Here is a 27,471-nt window from a genome sequence, read left to right as displayed (position 1 = left end):
AGTAAGGACGGGACTGTCTTCGGCTGTGCCGAAAACTTCATACCTTTCATGAATGGGGCTGGTCAATAATCTTATCCCATTCGTAATCTCCAAATAATGCATTGTATAAGATAAGAAATATCTAGTGAACAGATGTACATACATACCTAAACGATTTTAAGTTAAATATAAAAAAATGGCAAAAAACCCCCTTATCTGAACGATCGGTTGTATGGTATATATATTATATATATAGCTCCGATCGAAATGATTTTTTCATGAAATCTTCTATGAAATATTAGAATATATATCACCGAGTTTCAAGTTTATACTTTTTAAATTGCGGTAGGGATGACCAAAATCGTCTTATCTGAAAGCTCGGTTGTATGGGCGATATATGTTGTAGTGGTCCGATCCTACCGGATCCGACAAATGTTTAATATAATACAAAAATACATCCTTTTGCCAAATTTCATTGAGATATCTCAAAATTTGAGGGACTAGTTTGCGTTCAAACAGACAGACGGACAGACGGACATGGCTATATCAACTCAGTTCGTCGCCCCGATCAATCCGGTATACTTAATGGTGAGCCTATCTTCTATATTTCTCAACGTTACAAAGACCAAAGTCAGTATACCATTTCATGTTCATGAAAGGTATAATAAAAAACAAATGAAAGGAATGGATTTTGACAGCATTGGAAAACAACGAAATTAGAGCGCCATATGTTGGTAGACAACGCTGAGTTTGTTCTAGCGCGTACATTAATTTGACTTAAGAAGTTTACAAACCAAATTAAGCAATTTTATTAATAAAGGATAAGCAGCGGTGGGGCATTTAGGGTGTGCAAGTTAGGGTGTGTTAAGTGAGAATTTACGAAATTTAAACGCATAAATTTATTACATTATTTTACTTTTTAGAGCTTTGTTGAAACGTTGTTGAAACATTGGTGAAATCTTTGAGGTTTTTAAATCGAATTTTCATCATTTTTTACTGCACCTCATAATACCTGTACTATTTTGTTTACATTATTTTATTTTCTGAAGCGTTGGTGAAACGTTGGTGTATCACTGAGTACCTAACTGTGTTTTTGTCATCATACAGATGTGTTCTTAGGTGCCGGTATTTGCTCATAATGCTTGCGGAGATTTCTTCTTAAGCCCCTAGAAGGTGTGGCCCCCTCCCTCAATCAGATGTCTGTTGGGATGCCCAGATTTCTGGGCATTTCATTTCTCTCCGTAATGGGGAGAACTCTTGCCTCATTGTTAAGGTGGTGTTCTGGGGACATAAGAAGACAGCCCGTAGCGGTTCTGAAAGCAGTGTTTTGGCAGGCCTGTATTTTCTTCCAGTCTTGGCGACCATATCAGGGACGCGTAGCATACAAGCGGCCCGCCAATTGATTTTTAAGTGGTAATGAGCGTCGCTTTGTGTCTACTTTCTAGCTAAAAGCGGATGTAGATAGTTTTTACGACATTGGTGACACGTTGGTGTACTTTTAAGTACTTGATTATGTGCTTATACCCAAGCCATGCCATCTTTCAACAACTATGCAATATATCTTTATAATATTTTATAAGCTAAAAATCACTTCGTGGTATTTTCAAATGTTTTCAACATAATTGGTGAAACGTTGGTGTTCTTTGAAGTGTATAAACTGTATCAAAGTATTTTCACCCATTTAGTGTTGATATAAAAGGTTTTCTATACCATTGGTGAACCGTTGGTGTACTTTGATACGCTCACAAAAGGGATAAACTGTTATCTGTTAATCAATTTCTACAATTTTACTATATCTTTTAATATTCTGTGAGCTCTATCTCCCTTTGTTATATTTTAAAACGATTTCGGCACCGTTGGTGAAGCTTTGGTGTACTTTCAAGCACACAGACGGATTAAATTTGTATAACTAAAAGCACTTTCAGTCATTTAATGTTGATATAAAGGGCTATCTATACCATTGGTGAAACATTAGTGTAATTTATAAACCAAAAATTTGCAAAATGTTTATAAATGTATAACAATATCTACACCTTTTTATATTATTTAATAAATCCAAGAACGCTTGGTAATATTTTTGTACGACACCAGCACCGTTGATGAGACGTTGGTGTACTTTTAAGTACACAAAAGGGTCAAATTTGCATAGCTAAAAGTATTTTTTATAATTCAATGTTGATATAGAAGGCTTTCGATTCCATTTTTTAAATATTGGTGTACTTTTGAAATCGTAGATATGGTGTTTTCGAGTTCATTATTTATTTGCAGGCATTTAAGAAAAATAATGAAAAATGACGACATAAATTTTGCCCATAAACCGCACAATACACTAAGGAGAATCTCTACAAAAACAAAAGACAGGGAAGACAAGGAACAGCAAAGCAACGTAGTCTACGAAATCCAATGCAAAGGCAACAACAACAATAGCTGCAATAAGTGTTACATAGGCACAACAAAAAGGACATTATTATCGAGACTATACGAACATCAAATGGACGTGAAAAACAACAAAACAACAACAGCGCTTTTTCAACACCTGATCGAAAACGAACACACAGCTGATTTTGCGAACGCTAGGATTTTGGATGTTGAGAGAAGAGGAAAAAGACGGATGACACTGGAAAGTCTCCGGATTCAACAGCAACTCACAAACGTAATGAGTTTTAAAGAAGACGTTGACAACACAAATAGCGCTTACACAGCTGTGATGAAACATATAACAATATAAAACACAATATGTTTAATGTTAATATGTGATGTTTTTGTAGTTAAAAAAATTATCAAATTAATGTGAGTAAAGTTCTAAATGTTAATTCTTATGTCTATTGATTGTGCTGTATTCTCACATTTCATTTTGTGTTTTCATGTTTCTGTTTTTAAAATAAATGTAGACCTTCCTGATGATGACGCGAAAGCGCCAAAATGCATAGAGGAAAAAGTGAAAACTTTTGGTTTTTTCTTTATTAATCTATCGGCCGAAGCCGCTCCTATCCAGCAAGCATGTGTTTTTTTTTTTTGTTGTGAAAACTTTTTAGGAATTTAATAAAATTCAAATTTTTTCTCTAATTTCGTGAATATATTTCTCCAAAGGGTCAAATTTAAATAAATTCATTAAGCTTTACCCATAACCGTCAAATACAATCGTTATACAATCAACAATAAATTCCATACATCAATTCCACTGATATGGTTAATAAATACAATAAAAAAGGATATATTAAGTAAAGGGGATGCGTACGCATTTATAATGGGCCAAAAAAGTTTTAATTGAAAAATATTATATTTCGAAAAACAATCAAACACACGCACACACTCCCGCAAACAAGAACTAAATACGCGGGCTACTTAAAACAACAAATACGAAAGACAATGCGTGCTACAAATACAATGCCACGGTATATACATAAATATATTTATATGAAAGTAAGAGCAAATAAGAGAAAAGCAACCGCCAGGCATAATAAATTAATTGATTAGACATCCTCACATTTCACAAAAGGCACACAAAAGCAACATCGACAAGTTAATACCGCTGCATACATGCATACACACATATTTATTTATATAGCGAATTTATGATTTTATATTTTCGGCGAAATTGTTGTGGGTGCAGCATTGATAGCTAACAAGCGCACATTCATACTAGGAAACATATATAAAAAGTTATAGAACATACATACATACGCGCGCATAAACATAAAATAAAATACAATCACGACATTGAGTTCATATGAAATCAAAATGCACACACACACTCACATGCACTTTCACCCACACACTAAACACACAAATCATCTTCTGTTGTACCGTGATTTTTATATGCTAAAGTGAAAGGTAGAAATTTCACCACCTACGGAGCGTACATATATTTTATTTGTTAACCATATTTGTATGTTTGTGTGTGTGTTGCGTTATCGCACAAAAATTTTCTTAGCATACTTATAGGGGTTAGGCTGCATGCATATTCATAAAACTTCGGCAGTCGATTGTTGTAAATAACAACAATGTTATTATATTGCAGTTGGTAGAAGATTAGATGGGAGTGAGAAAGGAATGCAACAACAACAATCAAGTATGTAAGGCATTCTTATAAGAAATAGGGAAAATGTGTTTGTGTGCTACAAAAATTGCTCGAACAAACAATAACGACTTGCGGTGTAATTCGATATGAAATTTATGAGTCTATAAAATTTTGACAGGGCAGTGAGTTTAGGTATATTGCATGTATTTTTGTATGTTTGTATGCAGCCTGTGCTTGTGTTTGTGAGGTTACGTTAACAAGCCTTTTCGCCATATTATAGTTCTTTTTGTTGTATGTTGCTATTGTTGTTGTAATAGTTGATTGTCATTATTGCTTCAATACATTTATTGGTAGCTAAGAAAATGTGAAAGGATGTTTGTGTTGGATAAGTAAGGAACGTCCTGTTAAAGTAGTGCTGAAAGTTCAAAAATTACCTAACTCAAAATTTGGTTGAAAATTATTATTGTTGTTGTTGTTGTTGTAGCAATAAGGACAATCCCCGAAGGCCTTGGGGAGTGTTATCGATTGATTGATGGTCGTTTGCCGAATGCAGATACGGTACGTTCCGGCAACAAGCACCACAAAGGTACTAGACCGACCATCTCGGGAACGATTTGGTATGACCACATGAAACATTCTAGACCATGACGCCCACCCACCCCCTAGATCCATCAGGAGTTCGGGGCCGCCAGAGCCTCGGCTGTTAATTAAACAGGATTCGCCACGGGTAGGTGAACTCGACAATTGGGTTGGAGAAGCTATGTATATATTGCGCTGGCAACCCCTTGAGAGGGTTGCGCTACACAACCCCTTGAATCAATTTGGTATTTTAGTCGCCTCTTACGACAGACATACCTACCGCGGGTATATTCTATGCCCCCTAACCCGCTGGGGGAAAAATACTCTTTTTATGCCTTGCCGATACTGGTCCGCCTCGGGAAGGAACGGTGGCCTTGTCAAAGAAAGGCTGTGAGTTATTTGTCCGATCATTTAACATAACACCCCTGAGACGGTCAGGTAGTCGGACGTACCACCAGGATGAAAAAATAGTAAAGAAAGTAAGAATGACGACAAAAGTAAGAGGCTTCGCAAGCCGGGGAAAAAGAAGACGATGTAAGTGCAGCCAGTTAGCTCGGTAAAAGGGGGTCTTTCAGCGTGGACACGCATCTAATGGTGCGACGTGAAGGAGACTGCATTGTGAAGAGGTTGCGTGCAGTGTTCGACCCAATCGACCGACAGAATTGAGCGAGCGCTTGGCATGGACCCATGAGACAGTGGAAGCAAGTTGAGGTCAGTTTAATGAGGAGTCCTTGATTTTGCAAACGCATTAGGGAGGAAAAGGTCCCAATTAGGAAGAAGAGATAGCGGTCATCTAAAGGCAATGCCACAAGAGCGCAATGCAGAAAGAGGAGGGGAAAAGGTGGTATATAAAAAATAGACGAAGCAGGTGGTAGGCTAAAGAGAGGTTACGAGAAGATTCCAGCGTACTCCGATATTATAAAAGAATCTAACGCTGTGACTCCTCATGTTTCTGAGAAAATGGACGAACTGTTGCAGGAGTCCTTGATTTTAGCGCTAATAGATTGTAAAAACACCGACGAGTAGATGCTCACCGATTGGCGTACCTCTGTATAGGGGAAACTAATTAGTACAATGATGCATGATGAAAAAATAACTATAGCTTTCGGAATGGTACAATTGAGTTATTCTTAGCACTCAAAAGAAAGACACCGCACATTTTAAGGGGTGGATAGCGCACTTATCATCCACTTATCCAAAGCCCAAGGTATGGCTACCATGTGTGGTTGACTGGGTCGAAAAAAAGTTGTTAATTTTTATTTTTTTATTTTTTTTGATCCTTCGAAATACAGCCGAAAAGGGAAAATCGGAGATATTAATTTGTTTACTTAAGCCTCAATCTCTACAAAAAAGTGGGTTTTGTCCAATACCCAGAAAAAAAGTTGATTTTGTCGCATAGTGTTATCATTATAAATACGAAACAACAGGTTTGACTCACTTATTTACTTTGACTTCCCCTATTCATGATATGTGGCATATCTTTTTTAACTTTTCAATGCATACCCTAATAATAATTTTTCCTCCAAAAATATCATGAGTTTCAGGTCTAAGTATAATAAGAATCAGGTAAAATAACAGTTGCAATAAATATTGAAAGTGCTATAACTTCTTTGTTTATTATTTTAGTAATATGGTTTCAAAGCAACATTTTCTTGAATTTTTAAGTACTTTCGTTTGGTTAGGAAAAAATATACTTTAGGGGGAGGGGGAGGGGGGGTACAACTTTGTTAGCTGACCTAATCATGTGAAAACGACTTCATAGCTTAAAAGGACATTAAACGGAAATGTGCAGCTTCTCAAGGTCAAAATAATGACATATCAATTTTAAAAATCAGATGTCAAATAACCAAGCCACAACGAAAAAAAAAATGTTTTCCGAAAACCTCTCAACATAGTCTTTAAATTTAGGGGCGGACATTAGCAACTTTTTTTTTTTGTATGGGGACCAACCCAGTCTAATGTGTGGTGAAGTGGGAATTGGCTGATTCAAGGGGTTGTGTAACGCGATCCTTTCAATGCATAGGGACCGATTCTTATAGCTTCTCCAACACAATTGCCCAACTCACTGCTCTGTGGCGAGTCGTGTTTATTTAGCAGTTGAAATTCCGGCGATCAGAAGTCCCTCACGGAAGGATGGCCAAGAAGTTACAATGTGGTCATGTCAATTAGTTTCCGCGAACGTCGGGCTAGTAACTTAATGGCGCTTTTTTTTCCAAAACATACCGCATCAATATCCAAAAAAAAAAACATCAGCTTCTAAAAGACGGCCTAAAACTTCGGGTTAGCATACTTATGGCTAGAAGAAGAAGTAGAATTCGGAGGAGACGCTGGAACTGTTGCCATATCAAAACCCGAACAGCGGGTTGGAAACTACTTCACAAATCTCCACTTGCTGCGAGTCGTATGAATGTTTATTGTATGCTTACAGCAAAAAAGGTGAAAAGGTGAAAGTGACATGAACCTGAATTAGCGCCAAAAAACTATAGGTACAAAGAACTCTATGACACTGCGAGATCTACATACAAACATCTAACAAAATAAAGTGGCGGCGAAGGCGCTCCCCCGGAGTCTTGAAATAAGTTGGTTCGATGTGGCGCTATTTCAGTAGCTAAAACCAATTATAGAAGCCCTTATTCGACACCGATTGTTGTACCTGAGAAACATTGGTTTTGAAAGCATCAAAACCTTCTGCGGGAATACACAAATTTTTAATTGATATTTGGGAATTAAACTGAATCTATTGATTTGATCTGTGGGCCGCTGGCTCAATAATTCGATGTTTTCAGTTGTTTTTTTTTCATGGTTGAGAGAGCTCGCATAATGTTGATGAATAATGGTTCTTCTGGAATTATTTGTTTTGCGAAGTCTTACTAGCAGAGGTGCCACAGTGCCCACTTGTCCGAAAAAACAGGCAACCATTTGAGTCGCAGTTCATATATTCATATAAACGACGTTTGATGCAAGGTGATTATACATATTTTTCAACTTTCCCTTGCAACAATATACACAAGTCATTTTTGATCCATTACAAGTTGTGCGAAATTATAAGCGAACAAAGCTCTTATGAGACAACCCTGATATACGACGGCAACCGATTTTGGACTACCCTCACGAAATTCAGCATACCACCTGCTTTCCTTTCATCAATCTTAAAGCCGTTGGGAACCTTTCAAAATTTCCTTAAAAATTGCAAAAACAACTACTCTTAGCTTTTAGCAACAAACGTTACAAGCGCACCAACAACAACAATACACCAGAACCGCAAATTTTTGTTCATCAATTAAAAACCGCCTCAAAGCAAAATAAAATTAATTTCAAGCATATAATGACAAAATATACAAAAACAATCATATACCGTTGTGTGTAAATATGTATGTATGATTGCATTTGTTTATCAAGGTGTATTCTTGTGATTATGTGTGTGTGTGTGTGTGTCTGCCTTGGTATGCGATTGTGCTTGTCATTAAAAAATCATGCACGCCCCAAACAAAAAAACAACAACAATGACAACAATCAAAATCAAGAGCAAGCAGATGCATAATAAAAGCAGTAATAACAACAAATATTTGTAGCCACATTACCGCAAGTCATAAAAAACTTACAAATATGCATAGGTACATACAAAACACGCGCACACACACACATATATGTATACCTATAGAAACATTTCTTGTAGTAAACTTTGTCTTGTCTTTGACGTTATTTTAAAATTTTTCGATATGATATTAGATGAATGTGCAGCAACTGTATGTATGTATGTATGTGTATATGCTTGCTACCGCATATGTGTTTATAAGTTAGTGAATTTTGTTGTTTTATTTTTCGAAAATTTTCAGCACAGCGAAATTCATATACATATGTAAGAAAATTTCCATAAACTGTTTGCGTCTTGTGTGCTACGCGGTTTGGTTTGGTGGTGGTAAATTTTGTTTTTGCTGCCATTATTGTAATAATAAGCTTAAGAAAAATTCCCTTGTCAAATTTGCCAATTATCATATTTCCTTCAACACAAAAAACACCGAAAATTTTTATTTAATGATGTGCTTACACATATGCTTGGTAAGATGTTTGTGTTAGTTTGTTGTTGTTATGAAAAACTTTTGTGAAAATTGCATAAAAAGACATCGAACAAAGATTGCGGTTGTCAGTTGACGACGTTAAGGTGCAGACGGTGAGCATAGTTGACTGGTTTGCGTTTTAGCGGTGAGTGCACCTTTTATGCTTAAATTATTGGCGGTTCGTTAAGTTGGTTCAATGTGCACGTATCTATTTGTTTATATGCTGTATATACATTAGACTGGGACGATTTATTAACCGATATCGCGCCATCGATTTTTCGATAGGATTTGGGCTCAGGAAAAAAGTTCCACCACGCATACCCAAAAAAATAATTTTCGAGCCTGCGAATTTTTTTTTTTTTAGATTTTTAAGGTTTTCTTCATGACAACTGTTATCTATAACGTTTTGGCGGACATTTTTGGTCGGACAGGGTATACATATGAAAATTTTTTTAGTAGGTCATGAAAAAACACCTTAAAAATCAAAAACCAAAAAAAAAACACAAAAAAAAAAAATTTCGCAGGCTGAAAACTGTTTTTTTTTTGGTATGCGTAGTGAAACTTTTTTTCCTGAGCCCAAATCCTATCGAAAAATCGATGGCGCAATATCGGTTAACTTTCGTCCATACAAATCGACCCTGGTTAATATACATATATAGATATGTATGTGTGTATTTTTATTTTAAAATGGGAAGTAATTTTCAATGCGGCAAAGGACGGAAATATATAAGAATCGACTTTGTCTTTGCATTTTTTTTAAATATTTTACAATACCTAATCCTGAGAAAAATCAAGTATTGGAGTATTGGTTTTAATTGCACTTATAAGAATATTCATAGACAAAGCCATGGCCATAACCATAACCGTAACCTTGACCATACCCATACTCATAACCATAACCATATCCATAACCATAACCGTAACCTTGACCATACCCATACTCATAACCATAACCATAACGATAACCTTCACTTAAGCATAATAATAACCATTACCATAATCATAAACATAACCATAAATATAACCATAACCATAACCGCATCCATAACCATAATCATAATCGAAACCATAATTAAAATCATAATCACAGTCAAAACCATAACCATAATCATAACCATAACCATAACATTAACCTGAACCACAACAATAACCATAGCCGTAAACATAATCGTAAATATTATCGAGGTCATAACCCCAACTGTTACCCAACTCTCAACATTATACTGATAACTGGTATAACACAAGAGTAAGAGTTGCCGCAACCATAGACGTAACCGTAACGATAACCATGGCCTTGATCGAACGAAAGATAAACTAGTAATAAACGCAGCGTGCTATTGTAGTTGTAACCGCTACTGTAACTGTGCAGATGGTCAACGATAAATGGTTTCATATTTTGTATGTAAGTATCCGTCTTCGTACTTAGTTTATGTCCACTCCGTGAGCCTTTCTCATTGTGTCTAATAATGTGCTCAAATTCACCAATATTAATTGCCGCTTAACCACTTAAGTGGTTTTGGCCGTTTTGTAAAAAGTCGCGCCAGCTATGCTGATTTCGGGTTAGCTGCCTCCAATTTCGGAAACAAATGGAGGTCAAGTCTTCCTCCATTTGCCTCTCTCAACTCAGTGGAGGTCGCCCCTTCCTCTGCTTCCAAACTGCGGTTTCGACTGAATTACACTTTTGGACGGAGCGGCTTCGTCCATTCGCATGATAGGTCATTATCTTTGGGCTTTTATTCTTCATAACGCATAACTTCAAATAAACTCATCCATGTGTAATTCTAAAGTAGCAGAGAGTTCTGTATAACTCGCTGGTTTTGATATACTAAGAACTGAATGTTATGTAATTGAAGTTATGAGATACCTCCACTACCACAGGAGTTAGTCAAGACTTTGTTCACATAGAGATATAAATACATATGTATGTAGTTATTATAATAAACAAAATACCACCATATGTAATCTAGAATAAAACGAAGTATTTTTTACGTATTTTAATACTTATTTGAAAAAAAAAAGTTACTACTTAGAATTCCACTAAAGCCCGCACTCAACTCACACCCACTTTCAATTCTTTACAGATTAAAGCACTCATAGAAGAGGTAAAACGCCTGCGCACACTCGAAAAACACAAATACATAACGCAAATACAACGACTTGAGGATAACTTAGAAGTGAAACGTCAGCATATCATGCGTTTAGAAGCGCGGCTCGATAAACAACATACAAGCGCAGCATTCGCTGCAGCTGTAACAGTAGACGCAACCAGCGCAATTCAAGAAGCAGCACGAATAACAAAAATGATGATGATGCTGATGAGCAGGGAAACGTTGATGTTGCTGATAGCGAAGTTGCTGCCAACGCCGATGATGTAACCGCTGCTAAAATTGATTTAACAAAAACAATAGCAACTGAGTGCATTGAAGATGATAAGGCTGAGATTATAGCTGATGCTGAATTGGAAGCTGATCGTGAATGTGGGCAGCTAACAAAAGTAGCAGAGACAAGCGCATCAGCAGCTATTATAGTAATAAATAGTCGCAGTAATAGCACAACCGCATTAGCAGCAACAAATGAAGCAACAACAATAATAGTTGATGAGAATAAAATCAAAACGGAAACAAAGTAAGTATTGAAACTCAATTTGTATAATATTTTATTTCACTGCATAATTTTTGGAAAAATTTTAATGATAAACAAGTAAGGAAGGTTAAGATCGGGTGTAACCGAACATTACATACTCAGTTGAGAGCTATGGTGACAAAATAAGGAAAATCACCATGTAGGAAAATGAACCGAGGGAAACCCTGGAATGTGTTTGTATGACATGTGTATCAAATGAAAGGCATTAAAGAGTATTTTATGAGGGAGTGGGCCATAGTTCTATAGGTGGACGCCATTTAGGGATATAGCCATAAAGGTGGATCAGGGTTGACTCTAGAATGCGTTTGTACGATATGTGTATCAAATGAAAGGTATTAATGAGTATTTTAAAAGGGCGTGGACCTAAGTTCTATAGATGGACGCCTTTTCGAGATATCGCCGTAAAGATGGACCAGGGGTGACTCTAGAATGCATTTGTACGATATGGGTATCAAATGAAAGGTGTTAATGAGCATTTTAAAAGGGAGTAATCCTTATTTCCATAGGTGGACGCCGTTTCGAGATATCGCCATAAAGGTGGACCAGGGGTGACCCTAGAATTTGTTTGCACAATATGGGCATCAAACGAAAGGTGTTAATGAGTATTTTAAGAGGGAGTGGGCCTTTCTGGACCAGGGGTGACTCTAGACTTTGTTTGTACGATATGGGTATCAAATGAAAGGTGTTAATGAGTATTTTTAAAAGGGAGTGGGCCTTCGTTTTATAGGTGTTCGCCTTTTCGAGATATCGCCATAAAGGTGGACCAGGGGTGACTTTAGAATTTGTTTGTATGATATGGGTATCAAATGAATGCTGTTAATGATTATTTTAAAATGGCGTGGGGCTTAGTTCTATACGTGGACCCCTTTTCGAGATATCGCCATAAAGGTGGACCAGGGATGACTCTAGAATTCGTTTGTGCAAAATGGGTATCAAACGAAAGGAGTTAATGAGTATTTTAAGAGGGAGTGGGCCTTAGTTCTATAGGTGGACGCCTTTTCGAGATATCGCCATAAAGATGGACCAGGTGTGACTCTAGAATGCGTTTGTACGATATGGGTATCAAATGAAAGGTGTTAATGAGTATTTTATAAGGGAGTAATCCTTAGTTCCATAGGTGGACGCCGTTTCGAGATATCGCCATAAAGGTGGGCCAGGGGTGACTCTAGAATCCGTTTGTGCAATATGGGTATCAAACGAAAGAGTTAATGAGTATTTTAAGAGGGAGTGGGCCTTTCTGGACCAGGGGTGACTCTAGACTTTGTTTGTACGATATGGGTATCAAATGAAAGGTGTTAATGAGTACTTTTAAAAGGGAGTGGGCCTTCGTTCTATAAGTGTTCGCCTTTTCGAAATATCGCCATAAAGGTGGACCAGGGGTGACTCTAGAATGATATGGGTATCAAATTAAAGGTATTAATGAGAGTTTTAAAAGGGAGTGGTGGTAGTTGTATATGTGAAGGCGTTTTCCAGATATCGACCAAAATGTGGACCAGGGTGACCCAGAACATCATCTGTTGGATACCGGTAATTTATTTATATATGTAATACCTGCCAAGATTTTAAGGGTTTTTTATTTCGCCCTGCAGAACTTTTTCATTTTCTTCTACTTAATATGGTAGGTGTCACAACCATTTTGTAAAGTTTTTTCTAAAGTTATATTTCGCGTCAATAAAACAATCCAATTACCTTACCATATTTCATCCCGTTTTTCGTATTTGGTATAGAATTATGGCATTTTTTTCATTTTTCGTAATTTTCGATATCGAAAAAGTGGGCGTGGTCATAGTCGGATTTCGTTCATTTTTCATACCAAGATAAAGTGAGTTCAGATAAGTACGTGAACTGAGTTTAGTAAAGATATATCGATTTTTGCTCAAGTTATCGTGTTAACGGCCATGCGGAAGGACAGACGGACGACTGTGTATAAAAACTGGGCGTGACATCAACCGATTTCGCCCATTTTCATAGAAAACAGTTAACGCCATAAAATCTATGCGCCTACGAAATTTCAAAAGGATTGGTTAATTTTTGTTCGACTTATGGCGTTAAAAGTATCCTAGACAAATTAAATGAAAAAGGGCGGAGCCACGCCCATTTTTAAATTTTCTTTTATTTTTGTATTTTGATGCACCATATCATTACTGGAGTTGAATCTTGACATAATTTACTTATATACTGTAAAGATATTAAATTTTTTGTTAAAATTTTACTTTAAAAAAAATTTTTTTTTAAAAGTGGGCGTGGTCCTTCTCCGATTTTGCTAATTTTTATTAAGCGTACATATAGTAATAAGAGTAACGTTCCTGCAAAATTTCATCATGATATCTTCAACGACTCCAAATTACAGCATGGAAAAATTTTAAATTACCTTCTTTTAAAAGTGGGCGGTGCCACGCCCATTGTCCAAAATTTATAGTCCGATATCGTTCATTTTAAATAGCGATCTGAGATGAGTGCTCAGGAACATACATACCTCAAAATTTACTCAAGTTATCGTGTTAACGGACGGGCGGACGGACGGACATGGCTCAATCAAATTTTTTTTCGATCCTGATTATTTTGATATATGGAAGTCTATATCTATCTCGATTCCTTTATATATGTACAACCAACCGTTATCCAATCAAACTTAATATACTCTGTGAGCTCTGCTCAACTGAGTATAAAAATAGTGCTCCTTGAGTTTTTGTTTTTTGTACATATAAGTTCTTTTCTTCTGCAAAACAAAAAAATTTTTTTTTAACAATAAATATCTTTTACATTTATCATTCAACTTATTCTCTCTTTTGTTTTTTCTTCTTCTTCTTCTAACTTGCACCTTCATTAGCAGCCCACTCGATTTGGATGTGATTAGTCAGCAATCGGCTATGGCTGCTGCCGCTGTTTGTGCCAACGATCCGAATAAATTCCAGGAATTTTTATTGGAAGGCCACAAAGGGTTGGCGGTCGCTGAAGCACTCAAAAATGCATCCGCTAAGGGTAAGAACCTTTTCTGCTACTCTTGTTCTTCTTCAATTACACTTGTTTATCGCTGTGATATCTGTTGCACATTTACCTCTTAAAAAAAATACAAATAATTATTTATGGTGATGTTAATATTTGTGCTTTAAATAATTCTATATAATTATACTCACATACGTCATACCCACCTACTTCGCGTTGTTCTGGTGCTGCCATATATTGACTGTATGACTAACTGTGACTCTTGATATTTAATAATAATAAATATACAAATATCGGCTAAGTAAACTTTTTTAACATATAACTCCCTATTCTTCGAAAATTTAAAATTGATTAAATTAAATTAATGAACTTATTTTGCTTTATTGATTTTCCGACAGGGTGGATAAATGATGTATATTGGAACGATTTTCCGTCATCCCTTGTCAATTTTGGTTTCGAGACAACCCGGTTTCGGCGTTGTGCCGTCATCACTGTCATTGTCGAACGCAAATCACTACTGATGATGGCACAGCGCCGAAACCGAATTTGACAAGGGATGACGGAAAATCGTTCCAATATACATAAATTAATGAAGTCTCTTATATTTTATTTAACTGGACTTAATCTCTTTTGATTATTCAATTTAAAGTGATTAAGTAAAATTATCGGTGGCCATCGTGGTGTGATGGTAGCGTGCTCCGCCTACCACACCGTATGCCCTGGGTTCACACCCCGGGCAAAGCAACATCAAAATTTTAGAAATAAGGTTTTTCAATTAGAAGAAAATGTTTCTAAGCGGGGTCACCCCTCGGCAGTGTTTGGAAAGCGCTCCGGGTGTATTTCTGCCATGAAAAGCTCTCAGTGAAAACTCATCTACCTTGCCGATGCCGTTCGGAGTCGGCTTAAAACATGTAGGTCCCGTCCGGCCAATTTGTAGGGAAAATCAAGTGGAGCACGACGCAAATCGAAAGAGAAGCTCGGCCTTAGACCTCTTCGGAGGTTATCGCGCCTTACATTTATTTATTTTTTATTTAAGTAAAATTATTTAATTTGGTTAAGTGAAATTTTAGTTTGATTTATTTACAACATTGTGTTCAATCGTTTACCTAAACGAACTGAGCTTTATTGGATATCTTTAATTAATTTGATTAAGATAGATTTAGTTCAGCTGAACTTAGTTTCATTTGAACTTGCAACTAAAATTTACTTAATTATATTCATTGGTGTTCTTATATTTAATTCAATTAAGTTGAGTCTATGTTAATTTGGTTTATCTGAGCTTAATTTTATTTGGCTCTTCAATTAAAATTTATTAAATTAAATTAATTAAGTTTCTTAAATTTACTTGAATTAGGTTAATTTTAATTTGTCTGAAGATAATTTCGTTTGTTTTTTTGTTTTTTAATTAAGTTTAGTCTTTTATCAAAAATAACCGCTTCTTCCTGGATTTCTTAAATTTAATTTACTTAATTTCAATTTAGTGTGATTAAAACCATAATTCTTGATTGTCGTTGTTCAATTAAAATTGATTAACTTAAAATATTTTTTAAATGTTTGTATTAAATTCATTTTACTTTGACTTACCCAAATTTTTCGACTTTTCATTTAAAATTGATTAAATTAGTATTAATTAGTTGATTAAATCCAGAAAATTGATTAACCACTTACTGATTAAATTAAATAAATTAATTTTTCAAAACTAATTGAATTAATTTCAACACTATTTTCACTGAATTCAAAATATTTAAACTTATTTTGAGTTGGAAAACGGTGGTTTTTTCAAAATGCTATAACTTTTTCAAAAATTGACCGTTTGGGATCATTTTTTTTTTTTAAATATGTTTCTAATGTACTTTTCGGAAAAAATACAAAAAGAATTTTAAAGTTTTTTTTTCAATTAAATAAAAAATAAAAAATTCTCGGCCCACTCCGGGATTAGTGGGGATGATTGCAGAATTGATTGAAAAGTTTTTTATGAGAAAAAAGGGGCGAAATTCGAAAAATCTCGAAAAACTGAAAAATTACAAAAAAAAAAACTTTAAAAATTTTTTTGATTTTTTCCGAAATGTACATTTAAAAACTAATTTAAAACAAAAAGATCCCAGACGGTTACTTTTTGAAAAAGTTATAGCATTTTGAAAATAAAAACGGTGTTTTTTTTAAAATTCATAACTTTTTTTGAGATGGATGAAAAAATTTGGAAAACTTCTTAAAAACGTCTTTCGTAAGCTAGAAAAAGAAGAAAAACTTTCAGCCAATTCTAAAGGGGTCGGGTTCAAAATTGGTCGAAATGGGATGGAATACCCCATATATATATATATATATATATTTATTGTTACGTTAACTTATTTTATGTTGTTTTTAGTTATGTTGCGGTTTTGCTTTAATATGCGTTATTATGTGTTATTTACTTTATATTATGCTGTATTATTATAAGCCATGTAAGAGCATTTGTTTAATGTTGTGTTTATGTATGTTATTTTTTGTTATAATATGTTTATTAATGTTCGTTGCGTTATACTAAATTGATATACTTTTTTGCATTACGTTATTTAATATTATTTGGTCACGCTTTACTATGTTACGTTATGTTATTTTATGCTATGTTAAGTCATGTAATGTTTTGTTGCTATTTCTAGCGACAAATTTTGGTTTGTTGTATGTTATGTCAGCTTACGCTTCTAACAGTTTTTTTATCCCAAAAGTAACACACTGTTCAACCTCACCCCAATTAAAAATGTTGCACTCCAGCTAAATACCCAATATGTACAAAAAAAAAAAAAAACATGTGACAACAAAACTTCACGTTTATGAGTTTTCAATATTAATAAATCAACAAATTAATTGAGTGTCACCAAATACAACAACGGATAACATACATACATACATAGATATATATGTAGGCAATATTAAATAAATATAAACAAGGTCTTTACTGTTATTTGCTTGTTAGTAGAGTTGTAAAAAAAACAAAAAAAGTACAGCAAATGTATTTGGTGCAAAAGGTGTTGCGTGCATTCGTTTGTGCTGGTGACTGGCGCTTGCAAAAAAAATAAAAAAAATTTACAAGAAACCCTTAACGAGACCAATTTGCGTTCGCTGCTGCTAAAGAACCGATTTACAACAGTTAAAGCATGCATAACACCGATTTGCGAGCGGCATTATTAAAAAGAACTTAAAAGTGGCGCCAAGTTTTTTATGATACGTCGCTGTGTGCTTTGCGTCAACAACAAAAGAGCCATATGATATACCCTCATTGACTTGGCATGGCGCTGGCAACGACCGACCGCAATATATGTACATATATAACAACAATAAAAACTGAAACAATTATTGGCAAATAAATTTAAAAAAACAGCAAATCAAAAACAATAACAACAGCAATTATTATTACAAAAAAAAAAAAACAAATACATATACGATTATCTTCTCCTATTTCTTTGCTCTACTTCTTTTTCTTTTTCACTGTTTAATAAAACGTACGCATAAACATGTTTATTGCTTACTTTTCGACATCCACAAAAAATATAGAAGTTTTACAAACTACTTACATACAATACAAATAGATCATAAAACTAAAATAAATAAATTGCTGATTGTTGGTGCATGGTTGTTTCAAATAAATATTTGCATACATACATATGTGTTCTATAAAACAAAAAAAGGAAAAGCTAGACAAAAATTGCAGAAAAATATACATATGTATATGTATATTTGCCAGCAAATCAAGCTTTACCCATAAATGTATCTGGAAAACATGTTGCTGCAGCAAAACATAGAACATCATATTCAAATTTGAAAGATCGGCAAAATTTTTGGTATTAATTATACAAAAATTTAAAACAAAATTTGTAATTGCTTGCAAAAACTATTTTTGGTGGCTAGATATTGCTTGGTTGTTGGCGGTTATCAATGGCAAAAAAATTAAAAATTATGAAAAAACTTAAAATTTTTTAGATTTTTGAATATTGGTTACCTAAGCTTGCAAAAACATTGATTTAATATTTATTAATTTTAAAAATTAGATATTTTTAATAAAAATGTTCGCTAGAAGAAAAATTAAAAATTGTTTAAAAGTTCTAAATTTACAAAAATTTAAAAAAATAAAACAAGCAGAAAGTTTTTGTTTTTAATTGTTTTGCTTATTTTTTTTTTTTATATATTCTCAAAAAATTTACTTTAGTTCAAAAGTTACCACGAGATTATTTACTTCTGCACGTGTGTTGTGAATTCCTCCTAACCGATAGGTGATAATATTTTGTGTGTGTGTTCAAGGGGAATTGAGAATGCTTTTGATTTACAGTTTTGTCAATTTTCTTTCTTATCTTTCCGGAAAGTGAACAAGGCGTCGTCCTACTCTAAAAAAATTTTTTTGTGTTGCGATTTCCTTGAAATTCGGTAAAGGGGTACTCCCTGACTAGCTAATTATTTGAGAAACTTTTCGTTCCTAGAATTTAACCAGGCGCAGACCTATTCTAAGAAAAATAATGTATCTTGCGATTTCCTTGATTTTCCTAGACTAGCACAGTATTTTCTTTCCCGGGAAGTGGACCAGGGACCGACCTCTTACAAAAAATCTTATTGATGGTGCGAATTAGTTCAAACTCGGTATAGGGGTACTTCTTTGCCTATCTCTATCCGGTTAGATCAGTGGGCGATCGGTTAGAAAAAATCCTATTTAGGGTGTGATTTTCTTGAAATTTAGTAGAGGGTTTCGAGAAGGCAATAGAAAGCGAAGTATAAAATGGGGTTCAAAATGCACAGAGTGTGAGGGAATGACATAAAAGAGAGGAACCAAAATATGAGAAGGTGATGAAGAAAATAGAGGGATGTTGAGGAAGAGGAAAGAAAGTAAAAGTCGAGAAAGTGAAAGAGAGGTCGAGCGAGAGGAAAAAAGTATAAAAGAGAACAATCGAAAAAGTGAAAAGGGGGAAGGTACGGAAGAGAAATTGGGTTAAAACATGGAGAGAAGAAGGAAAGGAAAGAAAAGACAACATTTTTTGTTTGCAGCAGCTACAATATGACAAATGTTTGTATTTACTGAGATGGTAGATACATCGAAGTTGGGAATGTTATCGGGCAAGAGAATATTTCAATTATCTAAATCTATATATTAAATGTAAAGATGAATGCGATTTTAAAAATTGTGCCTGCGTTTGATTTATATAGCTTCGTAGTTGTTTCTAAAGACAAAGGTATTAAAATCGGCTGGTCCATATATTAGGAAATTGAGTTGAGAGAGGTACAGGGAGTGGGAGTGGTACGGGAAGTGGGACTAGGAGTGGAAGTAGCAGAGGGAGTGGGCGTAGGAATCGGAAGGGGGGAAGGAGTGGAGAGGAAGATAAGTGGAATAAGGCACGGACAAGAATAAGATAAATTGCAAGAGAATGGGATAGAGAGTAAAGAAGGAGAGTGAGTCTAACTTTTGAACTGTAGGCAAATTAATTTCAGCGCAGAACAAAGTGTGTCATATACTCTAGTTATTTATAAATTCAATTTTTTTTTTTAAATATTAACAAAAAAATAAATCGAAAGAAAATCAAATCAATCACTTCCAAAAGCTCTAATTTTTTCCGCTGAAAATTATTATAGAAACCCTTTCAAATTCAAACTGTTTCTAGCAGCAGAAGGGTGTCTCATGAACATTTTAAATTTCGAAACCAAAATTTTATTTTATTTTTCCAAAAAAAAGGTTTTTGTAAAAAAGATGAAATTTCTGGAACACTTCAAATTACATTGGAGAGTGCAAATTTAAGGTTCAAACAAATAGTTCAATTTGAACAAAATAGATGTAAATTATTAAAAGAAAATGCTCCCAAATTAATTTCATTAATTTAAATTTTTATTAAAAATTATTAAAAAGTGTTTGGTTGAAAATACAAAAATTTTGTTTAAATATTTTGTTAATTATTGTTTTTGTTTTTATCGGCCTATTGATAAATGATTCAAGGTTCGATTCGAGCTCAAGGCCAGAACAATAATTTTTTTCTAATGATAATTATTGTTATTTTTTTAATATTTCTAAATTTAAAAAAATTGTATTTTGTTTATTGTTCTGGCCTTGAGCTAGAATCGAACATTGAATCATATTTTGTTAATAATATTTAAATAAATAATAAAGAAAATTGCGTTTAAATTTCAAAAAACTGCACATTTTGTAAAGTGCAGTTAAGAAAAATATTTTGTTACTTTTTTTATTAAATCATATTTTCCCATTAATTGGTAACCAATATTCATTGGAAAAAAAAAATCATCTCCCTCCATTCCTACATAAAACCAACCGATAAATCCCATAGTTCATTAACAACCTATGAATATGAATTTTGAAGAATTGTTGTTACAACAAAATCATTATTGTTTGCTGTGTCTATTTGCTCTGTGCTCCACAGGAACAACAGTGGCTGCCAGCCAACAGCAAGAAAGCGATGACAATATTGATGACGACGATGCTGCAGTCAGCAACAGCAAGGAGCACGAGAAAACTAAAGTGGATGATACTGGTAAAACGTCAGATGCAACAACAATAGTAACAAATGAACAAATATTTCCGAAAATACTAAAAATAGAAATCCTTCATGGTGAGGAAAATAATGCTGATGAGCAGCAAAGAAACAAGCTTGAATCCGCCATGAACTGCAAGAAAACGAGGAACCAATGATGAATAGCGCACAGACAGCGCAGCAAACTGAGATTTCAAATGCTTTACCGCACTCAATCGATGTGGATGTGGAGGAGAGTGATTACGATAATTATGAAGCGTTAGTCAATTCCGAATTAGCAGCATTGCAGCAACATGTAACTGATTCAACCGCACCTGCCACCAGCATTGCAGGTTTCGACGAAAATGTTGACACCTTTGGTACGCTGCTCGGCGAAGAGTTAGTGAACTCGTATTGGCGTGGTTTTAAAATGCCCACAGGTGGTAATAATGCTAACGCCGCGAAAGGATTAAACTCCAATAACATATTTGCCAATCAGCTGCAGCAACGTTTGCTGACATCACAGCAGCAGCATCATCAACCACAAGCACCCAGCACTTATGTCCCATCACATGCACCAGCACCACCTACATCACCAGCAACAGCAATCTGCGAATGCAGTAGCACAAAAGCATGGACCCTCCTCTACCTCCTCTAGTGCCAACAGCAAATCTATGTTGCTCGGGGACAACAACAATATATTGTGTGGCACACCGAACGTAAATACGCCAAGCGCTGCTGCTATGGCTGCCGCTGGCGCAATGTCCGCACAACCGCATCCACCCTTGCGACCTGGCTATTTATATGCCCTACCATTCCAATTTCAGGAACGCGGTCATTTCCGCTTTGGTAATGATTTGCAACTGCCACCAGGTGCTTCCATGGCTGGTCGTCTCGGCGAATCGCTCATACCGAAGAGTGATCCAATGGAAGCCAAGTTGCAGGAAATGTTGCGCTACAACATGGATAAGTATGCCAGTCAACCGTTGGACATCTCTCGGCGTATACGTGAACTGTTATCAGTGCATAATATTGGTCAGCGGCTGTTTGCCAAATATATACTGGGCTTGTCACAGGGCAACGTATCGGAGTTGCTGTCCAAACCGAAGCCATGGGATAAGTTGACCGAGAAAGGACGTGACAGTTATCGCAAAATGCATGCCTGGGGCTGTGATGATAGCGCTGTGATGCTGCTCAAGAACGGTGAGTACAAAATGGTTTTTTATTTACATACTATTATCCCTTTAGCATAAAGTTTGACAGCGCAACACATTGTGACAGTTAGTAAAGCGTTTAATCATCTGGGAGGCGATGTTTATAATGTGCCCCTGACAGCTGCAACCGCACGCAGGTATTTGTGCGTTACGTTGCGCAGCAAAACTCTGAAACTTTTTTTTGCTAGCAACATATGTGTGCGGCTCTGGTGATAACCTGCACCAGGTGAGGGTTTGTCAAATGCTATTGCGTTATGGTTTAGAACATTTTAATCTTCTTACTGTGTTAAAAATTGAATTTAACAAAACCCTGTCATAAGAATGATATGTGGTAAAAAATTTAGAAAAAGATCAAAGCAGGATATTCAGGTGTACTTTTTTAGTTTTAGTTCAAAAAGCTGCAGTTGAGTTCATAGGGATAAACAAGTAAAAATAAAACACCCCAAAGAACCCCTTATTGAGCTCTTAAACCATAGGTCTACAAAAATTTTAAGTGATTGCCCTTTCGTCTACGCAATGAGAGCATAATTGTGCTGTGGAATCCCCTTTTTTAAAGTAATCGTGAATAGCGGTTAAGCAGAAATAGCGCCAAAAAACGTCCCAAAATGGTCAGTGGTAGTCCCGATATAATATCGAAACCAAACTCGAAAGTGCTCAGCGATAATCCCGAAATGATCACTAAATACTCTCTAACTGATTGCATTATTATTCCGAATGCAAACAAGAAACTTCTTCAAAACTGCACGAAAAAGATACAAAACAAAATGTCCAGAAATTGCCTTGAAAAGATCATTGAAAACCATTCGTATACATTCCCTAAATAATTCAGAGCGCGATGGAAATGCAGTATGAGTTAAAAAAAACGGCAAATTACTCACGGGTTCAAATAATTCGTATATACGTTCGAATTAAGTAAGCTCATGTTTTGGAAAAGGGGCGCGAGAAAATTTCCCCGGTAGGTGGCGCTGGATTCGTGGTAAATATTGTTAAAATTGGAACAGCTGAAGAGTTGCTAATAAACGCAGTGCTATAAAATCTAATGTCATTGATCAAGTTCTGTTGAATGAACCTAAATACATTCCCCACAATTTTAAATTTAAAACATATAGTACATATATGGTTATGTACGAGACTTTATATAAAAAGGAATGCAAAAAAAGGCAATACATAGAGACAAATTACAAAATAATAAAATTTTAAAAAATTTATTTATATAATTATTTATTATTTATTTTTTTTTTTTAATTTTATATGGCTGAAAAAATTTTATTTTCAAAAATTTGTTTTTTAACTCTACACTCAAAACAATATACAATTCCCGCAAAAAATTTTTTTATTGCACATCTCTTAAAAATTACAAAAAAAAGCGCATCTCACACATTTTTCATACAAAAATAAAAAGCGACATCGATATGTTACCAGAAATTCAACTAAATCAATTTAGCTGCTAATGCAATCAAACGGAAAATCAAATAATGCACACACACTGAAGGCCAACAACTTACAAATGTCAGCTTACATAAATCCAAACATACAGACATACAAGCTTAAGGAAAACTATGCCAAAGTGACATCCAAATCGAACATAACACGAAATTAGTAATGCATAGAAAAAAACATCTCAAAAAAAATTGTGCAAAATAAATATATTGTGCAATAAAGTTTATAGAATTCAGCACAAAATTTCACATACTACATAACTAAATAATTTGAAACAACAAAAATATTTAAACATATGTATGTGTACTGCAATTTAAGCGCTTGTGCGCACAATCTATACAACGACAATCAATCCTAAAAAGCTAAGCGACGCCTTCAATTTGGTATTTGTGGACCGTTGCGATGCATTTATTGCTATTCAAAATTTTTCGACATAAATAATTACAAAAAAATTTATGGTTTTACACACACATGCATATGTGTGTAAATACATATGTAATTTATATAGAAAATAGATTTTCTAATGAGCACAATGCGTACCGCAATGAATTAAATACACTGAAACAAAAAAGCTGATAAAATCAACCGAACTACGAGTAAATTTTAAGAAATCTTCGTTCGAGCTTATGAACTGGCGAAAGAATAAACGCAAATGTTATGTATACAAAAAGCACTTTATTAATAGCACTACTATGGTAGTAGATCTTCACAATTCAATGTATTCGCGTATTTCACTTATAGCGTGTTAAAATAAAACTGATTAACTACTCCTTATCTTGCTCTGATTTTATACTCTCAAGTTCTCGTTCGCCTATTTCGTTCTCGAATTGTTGCTTATATACTGCTCGTTTTTGTATCTCATATATAAAGTTCGTTCCTGTATCCTGCTCGTTCCTGTATCTCATATAGAATGTTGCCTTCAATGTATATGTCTGAGTAATATCGCTGTACATCTCTGCATCTCAGATTCTCTGTTGTTTTCTATGTATATGTGTGACTGTTTTCTATTTCATCTGTTTACCTTGCTTTTGTTGTTGTCCAGCATGTATTGCTAGCAACATATTGACGTGTCGAAACTGCTAATATTCGCCATAATACCAATAAAAATGTTTAAAGTAACAGATTACCGGCAACATTGGAGTAATAGTGACTGTTAATATGAGAGATATTTCTGTGACACAATAAGCCATAACAACGAAGTAGTGGGCGTCGTGAGCGTAAGTGTCTCTTTAAAATAAACCGAAGCTTTTGCGTAATATTGACAGTTGTGCGCTGTTGAAATTATCAATGAAATCAGTACTTTTAACAGAAAAGCCAGTTAGATTGTTTGAGAAGCTTTCATTTTTACAGAATATTATTAACTTGAAACCAATAGTTTTTGTTCTGTTGAAATAGCTAAAAACATTTGTTTTATTGATAGAAAAATCTTGGTTAAATTAACCATAACACGTTCAATTTTATTAAATGTCCATTAATTTAAGCACAACAAAACTGTATTCTTGCTTTTCCTAGCTTCATTTCTTTCGGTGTATATAAGCAGTAAATAAATTGAGCACAATAGCGTGTGGGGCATATAAATATTTGGGAACCACCTCCGAATGTCTAACAAAAATAAAAAATAAAAAACATTGGGATAAATATTTACAAAGTGTAAACGTCATTTAAATTTTTTGTTTATTATTTAATATGTTTTTTTTTTCTTATATTTTTGCATGAGTGGTATTCCAAATTTTCGCGCGCATATCAACAAATTTGTTGTTAAAAATTTTTCGTTCCTTTTTTTTATATTTTTGTGTTTGCTAATTTGCATGCAACTGCCGCAATTGCTTACATTTTTTTTCCTAACCACATCATACCGCGCCTATCGTCCCTTTTCCTACTTTACATGCACACTCTCAAACGCTCCACTTTTAGTTTGCTTGCATTGATTGGTTGTTCATTGGCTTACTGCCAGACTACAAAAATTAAAAATGTGAAATTTTTAATTATCTTTGATTTTATATATAATCATTCATTTGTTTAAATTTTATTGGCCAAATTGCTTGTCATGCTATGACGTAGACAGCAAATTAACGAAATTTAGTTATGATAATTTTTTTTTTAATTTTTATTTTATTTTATGTTTATTTTATATCGCTTTGTTTTATTCGTCCTTTTAACTTTTTTCGTACGTTTCAAAATTTTTTAATTACCATTTCACATGAAACAAATTTGAGAAGTTTCCGTCTGCTAATTACTGCATTTGCAAAATTCGCATGCAAATACAAAATAAATATCTTAAAAGCAACTAATTAAGATTCAGTAATTATTTTTATATTTGACTGAAATTTTTTCTTACACCGCTGGTGCACGAAAATTGATAACAAGTTTTGCTTGCCATAAGGTTTGCTTACTTCAAAGCGCATATGTTAAAGTTGAAGGATAAGTAATGAAGTTAGACCAAGAAAGTAAGATACAGAGGTTCGGTGAGCATTGAAACTTCATGTAATTATATTTTTTTTTTAAATATACAAGTTTTAACATTTTTTTAACTTATTAACTACCAGCCTCTACCCCCAAGAAAATGCAACATAAAATTCTTGCGATACACCCCGATATGATCCTGAAAATAGCTCCGAAAAATTTTTCTTTGAAACAGCTTCGAAAATATCTCGAAATTATAAGGCACAATCTCAAAATAATCCAGAGATAAACCCGCAATGATCCATATAAAGAAGACTGTACTTCAACATTTAAGACGGTGCGGCTCAAAACTTCCCTGAAATACATTTTGATGAAATGATCTCTAAATGGTTTTAAAAAAATTCCTAAACCGATCTCGAAATGATCCGGTGAAAGTTCGAAAATACCGCGTAACAATTATTCCGATATGATTTCCGAAGAGCCTCGAAGCAGCTTCGAAAATATTCCCGAAAAGGTCCGAAATAGTCTCGAACTATACGCAGATAATCACGAAATAGTCATGAAATGTTCTAACCGATATTATTACGAAAACAAGCAGGGCACTGCTCCGGAACAGTCCTGAGAAAATTTGGATAACAATCTCAAAACAGTATTGAAATAGTTCTAAACTATTTTGAAATAGCCTCGAGAAAGGTTCCTTAAATTATAAATGCAAAAGGTGGGATACTTGGACGTCTGAATTACACAAAGTTATGCCGATTTAACAAAACAGTTCCAGGGGGAGTATCACTGTCATTTTCTCCTAATATAAGTATTGAGTCTAGGTTTACATGGCCCATAAATGAAATATCATTGGAATAGCTCCAATCGAACTAGAGGTATGAAAGCTTATAAAAATAGAAATCCATGCCACTGCTCACCTAAGTTATATCAGCTAGATGTAATTAAAAAGTAGCTGTTCCCAAAGAGTGTAGAAACCCACCTCCAAATGCGAAATAGTAGGAAAACAGCATTAATAAGAAGGTAGGACCTTTTTAGGTGAAAAAAATATACTTCGTAGAAGAGAAACATATTGAAAACGAGGATAAGCGAATATGTAAAACAATAAGAAATTAAAAAAGGTAGTAGGAAATTGAAAAAAAGTACTAAAAGAAATTGTATGTTTGTAAAAGAAAATGATTAAAACGAGAATGCAAAAGGTTGACAGAATGCCATATAAAGTATATGAAAAAAGTAGTATACTTAAAGTAGTGAAAATATGCATGCATATCATTTTCATTTTAACAAGATAAAATTAACACAGCGCATGTGTAGCAAAATATTAAAATAAAAGTATCTGAAATAGTATGAAAACAGCATTAGTAAGAAAGTAGGATATTTTAGATTGAAGAAAATATGCTAGGTATATAGCCGTAGCCGCGTAGATGAAAATAATTAAAAGTGAAGATAAGTTGCGAAATTAAAAAAGTAGTAGTTAATTTAAAAAAGTAGTAGGAAATTTAAAAGGTAGTAAATATTTTTAGCACCATTTTCATTTTAACGGCTTTTCTGGCAGAGGATATGCTTTTACAAAACTACTTTAAAAATTATACATATTTTGCTAATTATTTACAGCAATTATTGGAACATGATTTCTGTTACTTTCTCATCTTTTCACATTTCATTTCATTTTTTTGGGGTATTGATATTTCTATACCAACATGATCTAA

At 34.4% G+C, this 27,471-nt stretch overlaps 3 protein-coding genes across 4 annotated transcripts in view; all 3 read left to right on the top strand.

Annotated features, from left to right (window-relative positions):
• The window catches only part of LOC137235655 (homeobox protein cut-like), a 140,196-nt gene extending 129,189 nt beyond the window's left edge, over positions 1-11,007 (top strand). For both annotated transcript variants that reach the window (XM_067758544.1, XM_067758545.1), the window contains one exon: positions 10,719-11,007. The gene's annotated coding sequence lies outside the window, so the exon portion shown is untranslated. The remainder of the gene's footprint in view (positions 1-10,718) is intronic.
• LOC137235657 (homeobox protein cut-like) lies at positions 10,007-20,885 on the top strand. Its single transcript, XM_067758549.1, has 4 exons — positions 10,007-10,039; positions 10,868-11,262; positions 14,111-14,262; positions 20,616-20,885. The coding sequence occupies exons 1-4, from the start codon at positions 10,007-10,009 to the stop codon at positions 20,882-20,884; spliced, it is 849 nt and encodes a 282-aa protein (XP_067614650.1). The 3' UTR covers position 20,885.
• Positions 20,884-27,471, top strand: part of LOC137235656 (homeobox protein cut-like) — a 59,085-nt gene continuing 52,497 nt past the window's right edge. Inside the window, exons 1-2 of the mRNA XM_067758548.1 lie at positions 20,884-21,104; positions 21,232-21,908. Coding sequence (XP_067614649.1) covers positions 20,884-21,104; positions 21,232-21,908 — 898 coding nt within the window. The remainder of the gene's footprint in view (positions 21,105-21,231; positions 21,909-27,471) is intronic.

Source organism: Eurosta solidaginis, unplaced genomic scaffold (genome assembly GCF_040869045.1).
Source record: "Eurosta solidaginis isolate ZX-2024a unplaced genomic scaffold, ASM4086904v1 ctg00001039.1, whole genome shotgun sequence".
Classification (NCBI taxonomy): Eukaryota; Metazoa; Arthropoda; class Insecta; order Diptera; family Tephritidae; genus Eurosta; species Eurosta solidaginis.
This window is presented reverse-complemented; position numbering and strand designations above follow the sequence as displayed.

Bases quoted from the DNA above. Each gene is read 5' to 3' on its own strand.
- LOC137235657 (XM_067758549.1), top strand. From the start codon at position 10,007: ATGGTCAACGATAAATGGTTTCATATTTTGTAT. The intron at 10,040-10,867 runs GTAAGTATCCGT...ACAACATACAAG, and splicing joins AATGGTTTCATATTTTGTAT to CGCAGCATTCGCTGCAGCTG. The intron at 14,263-20,615 runs GTAAGAACCTTT...TGTGCTCCACAG, and splicing joins CAAAAATGCATCCGCTAAGG to GAACAACAGTGGCTGCCAGC.